The 16448-nt window shown below is 40.1% G+C and overlaps 1 protein-coding gene across 3 annotated transcripts in view; it reads right to left on the bottom strand.

The window, feature by feature from the left end:
- LOC134345564 (folliculin-interacting protein 2-like) overlaps positions 1-16448 on the bottom strand; it is an 86182-nt gene that overhangs the window by 46940 nt on the left and 22794 nt on the right. For all 3 annotated transcript variants that reach the window (XM_063046410.1, XM_063046412.1, XM_063046411.1), the window contains one exon: positions 13376-13502. In XM_063046410.1, coding sequence (XP_062902480.1) covers positions 13376-13502 — 127 coding nt within the window. The remainder of the gene's footprint in view (positions 1-13375; positions 13503-16448) is intronic.

Genomic DNA, 16448 nt, shown 5'->3' with positions numbered 1-16448 from the left:
CGTGCACCAAATAGAAATTCTATATATACACATACACACACATATTTATTTACATTTATATTTGTCGAGAGATTCAAGATTAAGACATGGTTTTCTTTCTCATAGAAAGTGGTTATTAATCCTGATGGTTCTGCAGGAACAGCAAATACTACAGAAATCAGAGATCAGTATCAGAATGTGAGCAAAACAAAAATGTCATTTCTGGAAATCCAAATTATAAACCATTCAAGGAAAGAAAATTGCAGGTGAATAGCCATTTATAAAGATTGGAAAAGTAGGAAAACAAACACTTTAAGATGCAGAGAGCTGCAAGGATGGAGAGCAGATGGAACTTCTGTAATAGCTCCTACCTTTATTCAGGTTTGAGGTTCTTTCTCAATCTTAAAATAAAGGGGAGGAGTACTGGGAGAATATGCAATTTGTTCAAGGGGAATAAAAGACCATTCAAATGGGTGGGGTTGAAAGGGATTAAGCATTTGATGTATTGAGTGCTGCAATTAGCAAACAAGAAACAGCCTAACCTGCCGTCTTTCAAATCATTGTCGGGGACTTCAGTCAGGTTTGAAGGATTCTGTCTAATTATCATCAACATATCACTTGCAGCACTTGGGGTCCCAATACACTGTTACACTATGATTTGAAATACCTATCGTTCCATGCCTAGCCGCATTTCAGTAAATTCTATCATTTGGCTGTTCTCCTCCTACCTGCATACAGGCAGAGGCTAAAGAACAAGGCTCCAGAGATAAGGACAACAAAGAGTGGTCACAGGAGAATGAGGAACAGCTACAGGATTGCTTCAAGTCAGGGACATGTTCAGGGACTCAGAGGATCTGAATGAATGCAACACGGTTGTCATGGACTTCATAGTAACAGTTGTAGACCATTGTGTCCCCATAAAATCATTGTCTTCCCTAACCAGAAACCTTGGATGAACCAGGAGATCTACAATCTCCTGAGGGCCAGATCAGTGGCATTCAGGTCTGGTGACCAAGTTAAATAAAAGAAATCCAGTATGATCTCTAGAAAGCCATCTCACATATGAAGTGGCAATTACAGACCAAATTTTAATCACTGAAGGATATCCTACAGTTGTAGCAGGGGTTGAAAGCTATCACCCCCACAAGTGAAACCAAGCAACATAGGTGACAAGGCTTCGCGCCCAGATGAGCTCAGTGTCTTTTATGCTCTCTTTGACTGACAAAGCATGGAGGTACCTTCATGAACTCCCACAGCTCCCGACGATGCTATGATTTCAGTCTCTGAGGCTGACATGAGAACATCCTTTAGCAGAGTGATCTCACGAAAGCATCCAGCCCAGATGGGGGTATCTGGCTGAGAACTGAAGACCTGTGCTGGTCAACTGGCTGGAGTGATCACCAATATCATTGACCTCTTGCTTTGTCAATGAGGTACCCACATGCTTCAAGCAGGCTTCAATTATACCAACGTCCATGAAGAATGTGGTAATTTGCCTCAATGACCATCATCCTGCAGCATTTATATCCACTGTGAAGCAATTTAAGAGGTTGGCGATTCAACTCCTTCCTGAAAAGCGACTTGGATCCAATTTGCCTACTGTCCCAACACATCAACAGCAGATGTCATTCCATTGGCTCTCCTTTCAATCCTGGAACATCTGGACAGTGAAGAGGCATACATCAGGATGTTCTTCATTGACTACAGCTTGGCTTTCAATACGATCATTCCATGAAAACTATTCAATAAACTTCAAGACCTAGGCCTCGATACGCCCTTGTGCAAATGGATCCTTAACTTTCCCTCTTGCAGACCCCAGTCAGTTCAGATTGAATTTAATACTTCAGTAATATTTAAGTTTGGGTGGCGGGGTGGAGATGCGTCTCTACCAAAGGAGGCTCTCCTTCCCTCTGCTAGTCTGCAGGTCACCCTTGTGCAAGGTGTAGTACCTGCTTAGCACACCCCACCCTTACCCCCCAATCAGGGTCACGTGAAGCCATGGGAGCAGGTGGTGGGTGGTCGTATGAGCAGCTGGTGCACATCACAAGTCTTAGTTATGCAACCACTGATGCCAGGCAGACAATCCCTGACAAGTATTGATAATGGCTGAGGTCAACTGTCTAGTAAAGGCACTGCCCAGAAGGTGGCAATGGGAAACCACTACTGCAGAAAAAGTTGCCAAGAACAATCATGGTCAAAGATTATGACCTCACAAATCATTCAACATGCATGATGATGATGAATATTTAAGTAAGTGTAAATATTGTTTGAGTAAGCATTCTTTTAGCTTAAATAATTGCGAGTTAAATGTAAAAATATGTAAATTGCATACCTCATGATGCTACGTGATACGTGCCTGTCTTGCTTAAAGTAAAAGACAAAGTTAGACTCGCATTTCAGGTTCTCTTATTTTCCTTTCGAATAATTTTCATCTCTTGGAGTTACAAAACATAACAGATTTGGCTTTTATGCAGAATGTCACAGCCATTTTAACTACATCACCTTGTTTCTTGGAAGGACTCCTATATCCCAATTTGTTTGATGGCGAGCTATTCCACACTAGTACCTTTAAGATGGCTTCCCTTTTCCTTACCTGCAGGTTTCCATCAACCACAGATGGCAGAGCTCACAAGAGTGTTGCCTCTACTTCAACTGTACAAAAATGTTGGTATATAGTAGGCTTTAGAAAATAGTGATCTTAACATCACCAAATTTCAGTTAGCTAGAGAAAGGATGAGCAACAATCCAAAGTAAAAGTAACTCATGAGGCGGTCTGGATCTGCAGCAGGTAAAACAGAATAATTCAACAAGAAAAACTACAGTAGAACAAGTTGTCTTTAAGGAACAGATGGTTTAGGTACAATTGAGATATACTTTATTAGTAGTTTGAAGAGGTTTGCCATGTCAACAAATATACTCAAAAACTTTTATAGTTGTACCGTGGACAGCATTCTGACAGGCTGCATCACTGTCTGGTATGGAGGGGCTACTGAACAGGACCGAAAGAAGCTGCTGAAGTTGTAAATCTAGTCAGCTCCATCCAGGACATCTTTAGGGAGCGGTGTCTCAGAAAGGCAGCGTCCGTTATTAAGGACTGCCAGCACGCAGGGCATGCCCTTTTCTCACTGTTACCATCAGGTAGGAGATACAGAAGCCTGAAGGCACACAATCAGCAAGTCAGAAACAGCTTCTTCCCCTCTGCCATCCGATTCCTAAATGGACACTGAAGCTTTGGACACTATCTCACTTTTAAAAAAAAATACAGTATTTCTGTTTTTGTACATGTTTTCAAAATCTATAATTGATTTACTTGTTTAATTATTATGTTTATTTTATTTTTTTTCTCTCTTTGCTAGATTATGTATTGCACTGAACTGCTGCTGCTAAGTTAACAAATTTCATGTCACATGCTGGCGATAATAAACCTGATTCTAATATATTACCATGAAAAGCCAAAGGGAAAAAAAAATCCAGAGCTCTCTGGATGTTGAAAGAAATGTTGTACTTTGGAAGTTAAAAGGTTGCATTTGACTAGAATCAGAATGCAAATAGCTACAAGAACCAGGCTGAACATGAAAGAAAAAGGGGAGGTGAAAATTAAAGATAATAGATGCAAAGAGGATATGAAAGAAAGATCAGTTGTCAGATTAAATGGGGAGTTCAAAAGTCTTTTTGACATATCTGTAGTAAAAGGGTTGTACATGAAAGAATGCTGTTTGTCAAAGACAGAATGGGAACCCACACACAAATACTGAAGTTAATGTTAAGATAATAAATTAACACTTTATATCTCTATTTACCAAGGATATGGTGCTTTCTAAATAATAGTGGAGAAGATATTTGAGACACTAGACATGCTAAAAATCAGAGATATTGTGAGACTTGGCTGAATCCAGTCCTGGCAACTTGAATTGGTGGTTGGAAAAACAAAAGGTATAGGGGGCAGTGATTCAGAATTTTGTAACATTGGGATCTCTTCTGGGGCAGAGATGACTTGTATAAGAGGGAAAGACTTGAACTGGAGGGAGACCAATATCCTGGCAGGTAGAGCTGCTAGTGCTTTCTGGATGGATTTAAACCAGATCGACAGGGATAATGGGATTCCAGCATCAGGGAAATAAGAGGCTGGAAAGTGATGCAGAAGTCAGTGAACGCAAACTGAATAGCCATGACAGGCAGGAAAACAGCAGGGAGCGAGGAAAGCGAGGAAAAAATTGTATTTACTTCCATGTAGGAGGTCTCACCGGTAAAGCAGATGAACTAGAAAAGTAAATGGGAAGGTTTTGGGGGTGATCCACAATAGAGGTGGAGTTCGATTGCTTAAAAGACAAGTCTCCAGGGCCTGACCAGGTATATCCAAGAACACTGTGAGGTAGAAGAGAAATTACAGGATCCCTGGCTGAAATATTTGCATCATTGTTAGCCACAGGTGTAATGGCAGCAGAAAGGAGGAGAGCAAAGAAAAACCTGGGTTCTTTAGGCCAATGAGTCTAACACCTGTGGTACATAATCTACTCGAGAGGATTAGATTCTGAGGTACAAGATATTCATACATTTGGAAGAAAAGGGGCTGAACAGGGGTAGTCAGCATGAGTTTGTGCATGGGAGATCATGTCTTATGAACTTGATTTGAGTTTTCTTTGATAATGTGACCAAGGAAAGTGATGAGGGCAGGGTTATAGACATGGTTTATATGAACTTCAGTAAGGTCTTTGATAAAGTTCTAAATGGTAGACTGCCCTGGAAGATTAGGTCACATGAAATCCAGACAGCTGGCTAATTAGATGCATAACTTGCTTAATGGTAGAAGGCCGTTTCTCACACTTGAGGCCCAATGACTAATGGCGTGCCTCAGAAATCAGTGCTGGGCCCATTGGTCTTTGTCATCTATATCAATGATTTGGATAGAAACGTACAAGGCATGGTTGGAAAGTTTGCAGGTGACACTAGAATACGTGGTATACTGGATAATGAAGGAGGTTATCAAAAATTACAGGGGAATCTCAGTAAGCTAAATGAAAGGGAATGGCAATTGGAGTTTAATTTGGATAAGCATAAAAGATGGTGCATTTTGGAAACTGAATCTAGGTAAGACTTCTATAGTGAAAGCCAGGGCCCTGGGGAGTATTATAGACAGAAGGATCTTGGAGTACAAATACATGGTTCACTGGAAGTGGAATTACAAATAGACAGGGTAGTGAAGGAGGCTTTTGGCATTCTGAGCTTCACAGATCAGGGCAATGACAATAAAGTTTGGGAGGTCACGGTGCAGTTCTACAGGATGCTAGTGAGTCCACACTTGGGGTAGGGCGTCCAGTTTTGGTTGCCCTGCTGTCAGAAAGATGTCATTAAACCGGAAAGAGTACTGAAAAGGTTTACAAGGAGGCTGCCAGGACTTAAATTATAAGGAAAAGTTGGACAAGTTTCATTCTTTTGAGCATAGGAGACCGGAAGATTGATCTTATAAAGTATAAAGTTGAGGGACATAGATAAGGTGAATGTATTGTTTCCTCTCCCCGTCTCCCCCCCCCGCCCAACACAGTTGGGAAATTAAGAACTAGAAAGCATAGGATTTAAGGTGAGAAGGGAAAGATTTAAAAAGGAACTTGAGGGTCTATATATATGCTTTATTATATATAATATGTATTCCGTACCATATCATAGGTTGGATTACAGGCTTGTATGATATCCCTGCTCATCCTTCTAAACTCTTGTGGACTGACCTTATCTCTCTCCACATATCAGTCTAACAATCATCTACAGAGGATAGGGAAATACATTTCCCATTACAGGTCCACAATCCCTTATCTGAAAGCCTTGGGGGCAGTTGCATTTCGGAATTCAGAATTTTTCAGATTTCGGACCCCCCCCCCACCCCCCATACCAAAAAACATGTATGCTCAAGTCCCTTATTTAACCTGTCTCAGTGTGGTGGACTTTAGGACCCAGCAGCGCACCCAACCTACCCACATCCTCCTGTATGCTTTAAATCATCTCCAGATTACTTATAATACCTAACACAATGTAAGTGCTATGTAAATAGTTGTTATACTGTATTGTTTAGGGAATAATGACAAGAAAAAATTTATTTCCAACAAAAACATTCAATAAAACATAAAAATCTACGGCTTCAAATGAACTGAATCAAACACATGGTAAATGACTTATTGGAATAAATGCAGAACGTCACTGTCACTATAAGACTTCAGTAACTTGTCTTTCTGTTTATTTAAATCATATACAGTGGTAGTTCTGACACTATTTTCTTCAGTAAGATGCCGCACAGACACACCACGATAAAGCTTCTGCAATAACTCCACTTTCTGCGTTATTGATAGAGAAGATTCCTTCTCTTTTTCTCATTGTTACCCATAGGGGTAACTACAGCTCTTTTTAACATTTTAACAGTGAAATTAAACACAAAGTCAACAGTGAACACAAAATATCTGCGAACAGCAAATGCACGTGTAACCAGTAAGAGCACTGAGCCACAACCGACGTCTGGTGGCCTCTGCTAGGGCTGCCACGTCACACCTGAGTGACACCAGCTGTTGGCGAAAAAAGCTTCGGTTTTCGGAGCTTTTTGGTTTTCAGAATTTCGGATAAAGGAATGTGCACCTGTACTATGGTTACGCAAACTTTACCTGATCATTTTAGAAAATTAGGAAACTTTCCAGAGGTTCCCCACCACCACTGCTCTCCACAGTTTGGCTTAAATTTCCTCTTTTCCCCAGGGAACATTGTGGCTCCTAAATACAGCAGCGTCAGGCCATTAGCCTTAGGTGGGTTACTGGAATTTACCATCTGAGGATCTGAATAAGCATGAAGTTATTAGAAAGAATAACCATAGATCAGTGTCAAACAGGAGTGTTTAAGATGGTTGTGGATATGCAAAGACATTTGATATTGTAGTGGCAGAATATGACAAGTTCTGTAGGTTTAGATTCATAATACACAAAGTGTTTTAGATGAAGGAATGATGAATTAAATGTAAGCTTGAAGTTGCTAAATAAGGAGTTATGGAGTATTGAAGATGGAAAGGGAAAGTTAGAAAAGGTGCACATGCATATTAATTAGCAAATGGGCAAAATTCTGGCAGATATAGTTCAGCGTTTGGAAGCATGAACTTGCTTCAATACACTGGTATTGGACGACTTGATGAACCACTTCAGGGGCTATTCTAAGTCAACCACATTGTTATGTCATGAATCATATATGGGCAAGGATGTCAGCAAAGTTCAAAGTTAATTTATTGTCAAGGTACATATATGTCACCATATACAACTGAGATTCATTTTCTTGCAGGCATACAAAGCAAATCCAAGAAACAATAGAATCAATGAAAGACCGCATCCAACAGAATGGACAAACAACCAATGTGCAAAAGACAACAAACTGCAAATACAAAAATAAAACAAAAAATAGAGAACATGAGTTGAAGAGTCCTTGAATGTGAGTCTATAGGTTATTGGACCAGTTCAGTGATGGGGACAGAAAAGTTGAGTAAAGTTATCTCCTCTAGTTCAAGAGGGGTAATAACTGTTCATGTACCTGATGGTGTGGGTCCTGAGGCCCCTGTACCTTCATCCTGATGGTAGCAGCAAGAGGAAAGCATGGCCTGGGTGGTGGAGGTCCTTGATGATGGATGCTGCCTTCCTGCATCAGTACTGTGTAGATGTGCTCAATGGTGGGGAAGGCTTTATCAGTGATGGACTGGACCACATCCATTGCTTTTTGTGGGATTTTCATTTCAAAGGCATTCATGTTTCCATACCAGGATGTGATGCAACAAATCAATATACTCTCCACCACACATCCATAGAAGTTTGTCGAAGTTTTAGTTGTCATGCTGAATCCTGAAACACCTCAGCAGAGGTGCCACCATGCCTTCTTCAAAATTGTACTTATGAGCTGAGCCTATCATGTGTCCTCTGAAATGATAACACCAAGGAATTAAAGTTGCTGACTCTTTCCACCTCTGATCCCTGATGAGAACTGGCTCATTTCCTCCTCGTGAAGTCAATAATCATTTCCTTGGTCTTGCTGACGTTGAGTGATATGTTGTTGTTGTGACACGACTTGGCCAGACTTTCAATCTCCCTCATATATGCTGCTTTATCAACACCTTTGATTTGGCCAACCACAGTGGTGTCATTGGCAAATTTAAATATGGCATTGGAGCTGTGATTACCTCACAGTCACAAGTATAAAGAGTAGAACAGGATGCTAAACACACAGACTTGTAGTGCACCTGTGATTGTGGAGGAGCCGTTGTTGCCAATCCAAACTGACTGGGATCTGAAAGTGAGGAACTACAGGATGCAATTGCACAAGGAGATATTAAGCCCAAGTTCTTGGAAGTTTATTGCTTAGTTTTGAGGGGTGACAGTATTGAATGCATCCTGATATGTGCATCTTTGCTGTCCAGATGTTCCAGGGTTGAATGAAGAGCCAATGAAATGGCATCTGCTGTAGACCTGTTATGACGATATACAAATTGGAGCCGATCCAAGTCGCTTTTCAGGCAGGAGTTGATAGGTTTCATCACCACAATCTCAAAGCACTTCATCACAGTGGATACAAGTGCTACTAGATGATTGTCTTTGAGGTAGGTGACCTCGTTCTTCTTAGGCACCAGTATAATTGAAGCCTGCTTGAGGCAGCTGGGTACCTCAGACTGCTGAAGCAAGATGTTAAGGATATTTGTAAACACCCCAGCGAGTTAATCAGCACAGGTCTTTAGTACTCTGCCAGGTGCCATATCTGGGCCAGATACTTTCCATATGTTCATCCTCATGTCAGCCTCAGAGAGTGAAATCACAGGGACATTGGGGGCTCAGGAGTTCGTGATGGTTCCTCCATGTTTTCATGGTCAAAGCAAGCACAGAAAGCATTAAGCTCATCCGAGAGCTTAGCCTTGCTGTCACATATGTAGCTTGGTATCACTTTGTAAGGTGTAACAGCATACAGGCCCTGCCACAGCTGTTGAGCATTCTTCAGTGATTCAAGTTTGGTCCGGAATTGCTACTTGACACGCGAGATGGCTTTCCACACATTATGCCCGGATCTCTTGTATTTTACTTGGTCTCCACACCCGAATACCACTGATCAGACTCTCAGCAAACTGCGGATTTTGTGGTTCATCCAGGCTTCTGGTTGGGCAAGACTGAATGATTTTGTGGGGACACATTCATCTACAACTGTTCTTTTAAAGTCTGGGATGACCCTGGTGTACTTATTCAGATCCTCTGATGAGTCCTTAAGCACACAAGAATACAAGAAATAGGAGCAGTAGGCCATCCGGCACGTCCAGCCTGCTCTGCCATTCAATCAGCCTGAGCTGACCATGGACTCATCTCCACGTACCTGCCTTTTCCCATAACCCTTAATTCCCCAGCTATGCAAAAATCTCTCCAACCTTGTCTTAAGTATATTTACTGAGGTAGTCTCCACTGCTTCGTTGGGCAGAGAATTCCACAGATTCACCACTCTCTGGAAAAGCAGTTCCTCTTCATCTCTGTCCTAAATTTACTGCCCCAAATCTTGAGGCTATGTCCCCTAGTTCTAGTCTCACCTACCAGTGGAAACAACCTTCCTTTTCGTAATTTTATATGTTTCTATAAGATTTCCTCTCATCCTTCTGAATTCCACATGGCCCAGTACACTGAGTCAAAACAATCCTGTAGCTATTCCTCTGCCTCCTGCGACCACTACTGTTGTCCTTATCAATAGAGCATTGCTCTTTAGCCTCTGCCTGTATGCAGGTGGGACAGCCAAGTGATTAGACTTCCCAAAATGCGGTCTAGGCATGGGAAGGTAAGCATTCCTAACCATTGTACAGCAGTGGCTGAGTGTGTTGGGACCCCTGGTGCTACAGGGCAGAGATTTCTTCAAACAAGCCTGACTGAAGTCCCTGACTACAATATGAAATGCATCAGGGTGGGCTGTTTTTTATTTGGTGATGGCAGCATTCAACTGATTAACATTGGCTTTTGGTGGTATGTAAACTGTGGTGATGATCATGAAGGAGAACTCTCTTGATAAGTGGAATGGTTAGCACTTAACTATTAGATATTCCAGGTCAGGATAACAAGAGTGCAACAAGAGAAAGACCGTTGCATCCGAGCATCAGAGAGTTTATCTTGAAACACAGACCCCCATTTTTTGCCTTCTTCAGCAATTCAGTCCATCTGTGTATCAAGAGCCTTTGGGTCTTACTGACGTATCCAGAGTGAGCCAGGTCTCTGTGAAACACAGAATGCTGCAATTCCGCATTTCCCTCTGATATAGCAATCCTGTTCTTAGATCCTCGGTCTTCTTCTCCAGCGACTATATATTTGTTAACAAGATATTGGTTAGAGGAACTTTCACTTCTTAGCATTTCAATCTGCCTTGGAGTCCTCCACCCCTCTCTCGTCCAGCCATGCCAATGTACTTTTGTCCAAAGGTGCCATACCTGCATGCTTGAGAGTTAAGTATGCCGAATTCATCAGGAGATTGTGATGTCGCTAGTTCACTAAGACAGTTGAAAAACAAATTGCTTAAAGGGAATTTAAAGGCTGCAGATTGCAGTGAGAGCAATTAAGAGGTATATTTATTAGTTTTGTAAGCAGCCTGCTACACATCACCACCCTTTATTCCCTGAAATACACTAGAAACCAAATTAATTCATTTTATAATAATCAAGTTATTATTACATATCTAATTACTTCTTTCTTCAAATTCTAAATTGTAAAACAAGTTTAAATTCCACAGCAGCCATGGTAGGATTTGAACTCATGTCATTGGATTGGCAGTCAGGTAAGGAGAACTGTTCTGCCACTACTGCTCCCTGTTTTAACATCTTATTTTTAACCACAGGCTGCTCAGCTTACCAAGCCTTGGGAACCCTGCAGCAGAGAGAAGACCTTTTTAGCATTGCTTGCAAACCCAAGCAGAGCAAAAGGTTTCTTTCCCTCTGCATTCAAACTAGTAAACACTCCTTACCTCGTGTCCCTTAAACATGAAATTGATACTGCCACTGGCCACCACCTTATCACCCCTGTTGCATTTTGCTACCCAAAAAGCCTCTTGTCTGCAAATGGATACCCGACTTTAAAATGTTCCATTTCTCAGCCTCACACAACTCATCTACAGGTTCACATGCCAGTTGTGGAAAGCCCTATTAAATTTTGGAGAGAAAACATGAATTAACTTTAGCATGGGATGTGGCATAAACACTAGAATTATGACAGAGCCTTTGTGCAACATTGGGATTCTAGATTACCTACATCTATATTGCATTACTTGGAGGTTGGAAGGTTGAAAGGATAACCAGGCCTTTTTAAAATGAAAAGCTACAGATAAAGCGCAGGGCCTGATAAACTGATATTTCTCATGAGATAATCCAGAACAAGGGAGTTATGCAGATTTATGATTAAAGCCATGCTCCTCTAAAGGAAAGGGAAAACAAATCACAAGTGCTACAATAAAACTCTTCACACCTCCATTCCCACCCAGGAATGCATTGGATACAGTTCCAGTTAAAAATTTTAAAGGAAGAACACCAAAGATATGAATCACAGCAACACAAATGGAACTGACGTTACAGACCAGTTCTTCCACAACTGAATAGTGACACTAGCACAAGTGCTAAATAGTCAAATCCCATATCCAAGTTTGTGCATAACTGAACCTTAAAACCTTCTCACTTCCCCAAGTGGCCTTCCAGTTTAGGTAATTAACGATTCTTTCCTTCATCTCTTTTTTTTTTGCAATTGCCTCTTCATACACCTATGCCCCATTCTAAATCTCTCCCAAAATACTGCATGTTTTTCTTCTAGACTTCCCTTGAGCGACATACTACAAGCTTTTGCTCAGTCCCAACTTCTTTAATTTGGCAATGGTTTCTCCTTACAATTTTGGAATTTTGTTATTGAAAATGTGATATAAAAGTGTGATATAATTATGGTTGACGAACTAGCAAAGAAATGAAGACAACACTGTTGTGTGAGTATGGAGATATTTCATCTCCCTCCCCCCACTATTGACTAGATGCATCTCAGAACACCCTGCTTTCAGGACTAACAAAAGGTTGAGGTGACAGAAATAAATTATTAAATATGATTACAATATCATAAATAACTTCAGGTCAGAATCTGCCTCTGAGAGGATACACCCAAATGAGTAATCCAGCAAATAATGCCAATCACATGTGGAGCAAGCAATAGAGTTACTGTTTCAGTTCAATGGTGTTACGGCAAAATTGCAAGTTAGATATGGAACAAAACTTCAGTATAAAGCGGTAGTGGTACGAGTGGGTTCGCGAGGGTTAAGGTTATGGTTTGAACTGTACAGAGAAATAGTCTGTGTTAAAAGTGGAGTCTAGAAGAGATTACTAGGAAATACTGAATAGGCTAGGGTTGCTTTATTTTTGGGGAACAGGTAAGATCGAGGAACTTACTGAAGGTGCATGATATTATGACTGGCCTGGAAGGAATAAATAGGAATACCCTGTTTTCCTTAGTTGGAGCGGAGGTTGCTTTAAGCAAGGGACCTGAATTTAAAGAAATTGCTGAAAAGATTAGAGTGGAGGTGAGGAAAGTGATTTTCACCTTGGAAATGAAAAGCTTCTGAGCTCACTGCCTGAAAGACTAATCGGAGCAGAAAACCTCACCACATTTTAAATGTGCAGGTCCATGAAGTGTAGGATCATATGCTGCTAGGTTTCTTTAGGTTCTGTAGTTTTCTTATAGCCCTGGCAAAAATAGCCTCTTTCCAAGCTGCTCAATTTCTATAATTTTATGAACCTTATGCACTACCTTGCAAGAAGCATATTCACCCCATCACAGGTTGTGTGTGACTACTACTGGTCCCCACTATTAAATATGTTCTTTCCTACCCACAGATTCCTTATCATTTACTCCATTTCAATGAATCAATTGTGTCAATTTCTGCCTTTTCATCCTTGAATTGATTCACTCCACCACCAGTGGAGTGTGCCAAAACTATCAAATGACAGTTTCATTCCCTCCACCTCTTTCCTGCTTGAAGACACCCATACCTCCTCTCCAGTTCTTTTAGTCATCTGCCCCGCTAGCTCCTTGACATCAAGCTTCAATTACATGATGTGGGAGGCTTTTATTCAGATTCAGACAGTAACAAAATTCATCAGGAGTTTATTACCTTATTTATAAATTACAAACTGTACATTTCCACCTCATGACAAAGCAGGCTGCTGATTCATTTCTGAACATTTCCTCTCATTATAAACTGAACAGATTATACAATATACATATCACAAGCACTGTGAACTATACTACATCCGTCACATCATTCAAAAATATCACCCACCCAAACTTTTATCTTTAAGCAGTGAATTCAGACGTTCAGTATAATTTCAAACCATTGCCATTACCTGCACTTTGGCACCGTCAACTCTGTGCACCGCTTTAGAATCAAAAAGAACATGTCTACCTCGCCTTTCACAATCCTGGTAAACAATCAGTCGAATCTGGTTAACTTGAAACTCTGCAAGTGTCCAGCTGTAAAAGGAGGATATTAAGAATAAAAAATAATCTTTGGTGTATTTTACCGTTAAATCATTTGCATATTGCTTAAAAGAAATAAAAAGTGTAGAATGAGATAATGGAAAGTATTGCACCAAAATTACAAAGGGAATAATTTACAAATTTTGCATAATTATGGATGTGAGTGTAACCTTTTCTTTTCTTTCTTGACTTTATGGCTTTCTGGAGAAGAATTTCAGAGTTGTATATTTGATAGCAAATGAACCTTTGAACCTAATGGGATAGCACAATGCAGTCTTATGCTCATCAACGTTTATTTTGAGATCTGAATGTCAAGGATTGCTAAGGGCAGCAGAAAGAAATCTACACTGAAATGGAAGTGACCTTCTATAGCTTTACTTCTCTGAAGGTTTCCAGATGTAGAAATTGATGGTACTGTCCTATAGACTTGCTAAGCCACACATACACACACACTCACACTCACTCTTGTCAATCCAAAGCTTTCTACATTACATTACAGCATCTGGCAAGAGGATAACCAGTCAATTATAATTATTTAACTATAACCTGCATTTTCTACATCAGAATTGCTCAGTTAAACTATCCTTATAAACAACCAAGCCACAGAGCTTTAGAAACAGCAAACATTGAAGAATGTTGCTTATATCAGTGGAACTGAAACTACAATGTTTGGACAGGATCCATGAAGCATGTGCCAAAAAGTTGGTCAACATGCAGAGGATGTGAACACATTTTGTAGAGTTACTGGATATAACTCTAGATATTTAACTATATATATGTGTATACCATCAAATGAGACAATGTTTCTCTGGACCAGGGTGTAAAACACGGTGGTACCCAAAACACATAAACACATAATAATTTAGAAAATTAATAATTAAATCTATAAATGAATAACACATAAATAAACAAAGTAAAGTGCATAAATATTGTAGGGTACAGAAGGATTAAACGGTGACACTTTGAATATGTAGCAGGGAGTTCAGAAGCCTGATAATGGCCTGAGGGAAGAAAATGTTTCCCATCCTGACAGTTCTTGTCTTTATGCATCGGAGTCTCCTGCCGGGTGGTAGAAAGTCAAAGAGGATGATGGATGGGTGGGTGGGAATCCTGATAATACCAAGGGCTCTGTGTAAACAGTGTTCCTGATAACTGTCCCTGATGGATGGTAGGGAGACCCCTATGATCCTCTTGGCCGTTCTCACAGTCCTTTGTCGGACTATGCTGTTGATACAGCATCAATACAAAGACAATCTGGTTACGCAACATTTTGTCTAAAGCCCAAAAAGGCACGAATTGCAGCAGAATACTATAAACACAGAAGTGTAATAAATTGCACATCATCCACAGGTAATAAATGGAATTAGTAATTCTCTGACATTGGCCAAAGGTGATCAATACAAATTAGCAAACTGAAGTAGATATGGAAAAAAAATCTTAAAAATTGCTTAAGCACCATGATTTTCAATTTTAAGAGACGTTTGGTATCTTTGACACATTGGTTTTATAATGTAATTGATTTGTTGCTATTTTAAGCCATCTGACCCAACACCTGAAGCAAAGAATCTGGCACGGCAGTGCCAAATATTCCAGGACTTAGCTGGAGCCCAGAACTTGGTGGCATGGTCTCAAACAACTGAGTGATTGCTCGTTAGAATAGAGGGAAAAAAATAACTCAAGCTGTAAAACTTCAGTTGAGTATATTCAGAGAAAAGTTACCCTCTATTCTGAGGGAATGCCTATGAAAGTATTCAACTTTAATGGAAGTACGATAGATGGAGCTTCAAATCTCTTATGTAAAAGATCTACATGCAAATTTAACAGCAACAGGTTGACTCCACTTCTAGTACTAGTGAAGACTTTTTTTATGGTCGGGTGTACATGTCAGTTATCTGCACAACTTTGAAGTACTCTGTAGCATTATGCAGGTAAATGTTAATTAGCCTTTCTCCTTATGTACTCAAACATCAGTACTCACCCCAATACTGTTAATACTTAATGTATAAATAAAAAGGTCCAAATTTCTAATCTTGATATGTTTCAATTTCTGTTATAATCCCTTATAGAATAAAATGACTGTTAATAAGGTTTTTGATTTTTGCATTGTCCCCTGATAAAGTCCTCATGCTGGAGAACTCATTACTTTTAATCTGCTCAATTAATCCAGTTCTTTGTTTTTACGAAAGAACTTATTCTTACTTCGAAAAACATCTGAAACACAATTTGCAAAAAAATGCCACAGATTCCAGAAAGACACTCAGTAAATTTGCCAACTGACATAATCAGTGACAAGTGAGATATCGTCAGACATGATTTCCTTGTGATCTTGGAAAACCATCGAACAAACAAGCTGCTGTAACTCTCATCACAAATTCAAATAGTCTACAATCAAAGTCATGTAGATCCACTTTCATTATTTTCTGAATTTTTGATATTATATGATTAAATGAATGAAAAACATTAAAGCTATTTTCAAAAACTTGCCAAAAACTTTTTGGTCTGCTGTGGAAAAGGACTGCCTTGCCTCCTTAAAACATATCTGCTGAACTTGGTAACTACCTCTTGTTGTTCCTAACTCTTTTGATCAAGCAGTTAGCACAGCAAGCTGAAAACTACAGTCCAAGGCTCAATACATGTTCAAAAGAAAAAGGAAAACACCAAGCAACACACATCAAAGTTGCTAGCGAACGCAGCAGGCCAGGCAGCATCTCTAAGAAGAGGTACTGCCTGGCCTGCTGTGTTCACCAGCAACTTTGATGTGTGTTGCTTGAATTTCCAGCATCTGCAGAATTCCTGTTGTTTGCGAGGAAAACACCAAGGTGTTTTGTATGCTAATTGGAAAACAAGCCATTCTTCTTTAGTACAGATTGATGTCTGGTATAAAGACATTCTGGGAAACCATGCTCTAAGTAAAGATATATAATCAATTCCATTGAAGTT

The sequence above is a fragment of the Mobula hypostoma genome, chromosome 4 (assembly GCF_963921235.1).
Source record: "Mobula hypostoma chromosome 4, sMobHyp1.1, whole genome shotgun sequence".
Classification (NCBI taxonomy): Eukaryota; Metazoa; Chordata; class Chondrichthyes; order Myliobatiformes; family Myliobatidae; genus Mobula; species Mobula hypostoma.
This window is presented reverse-complemented; position numbering and strand designations above follow the sequence as displayed.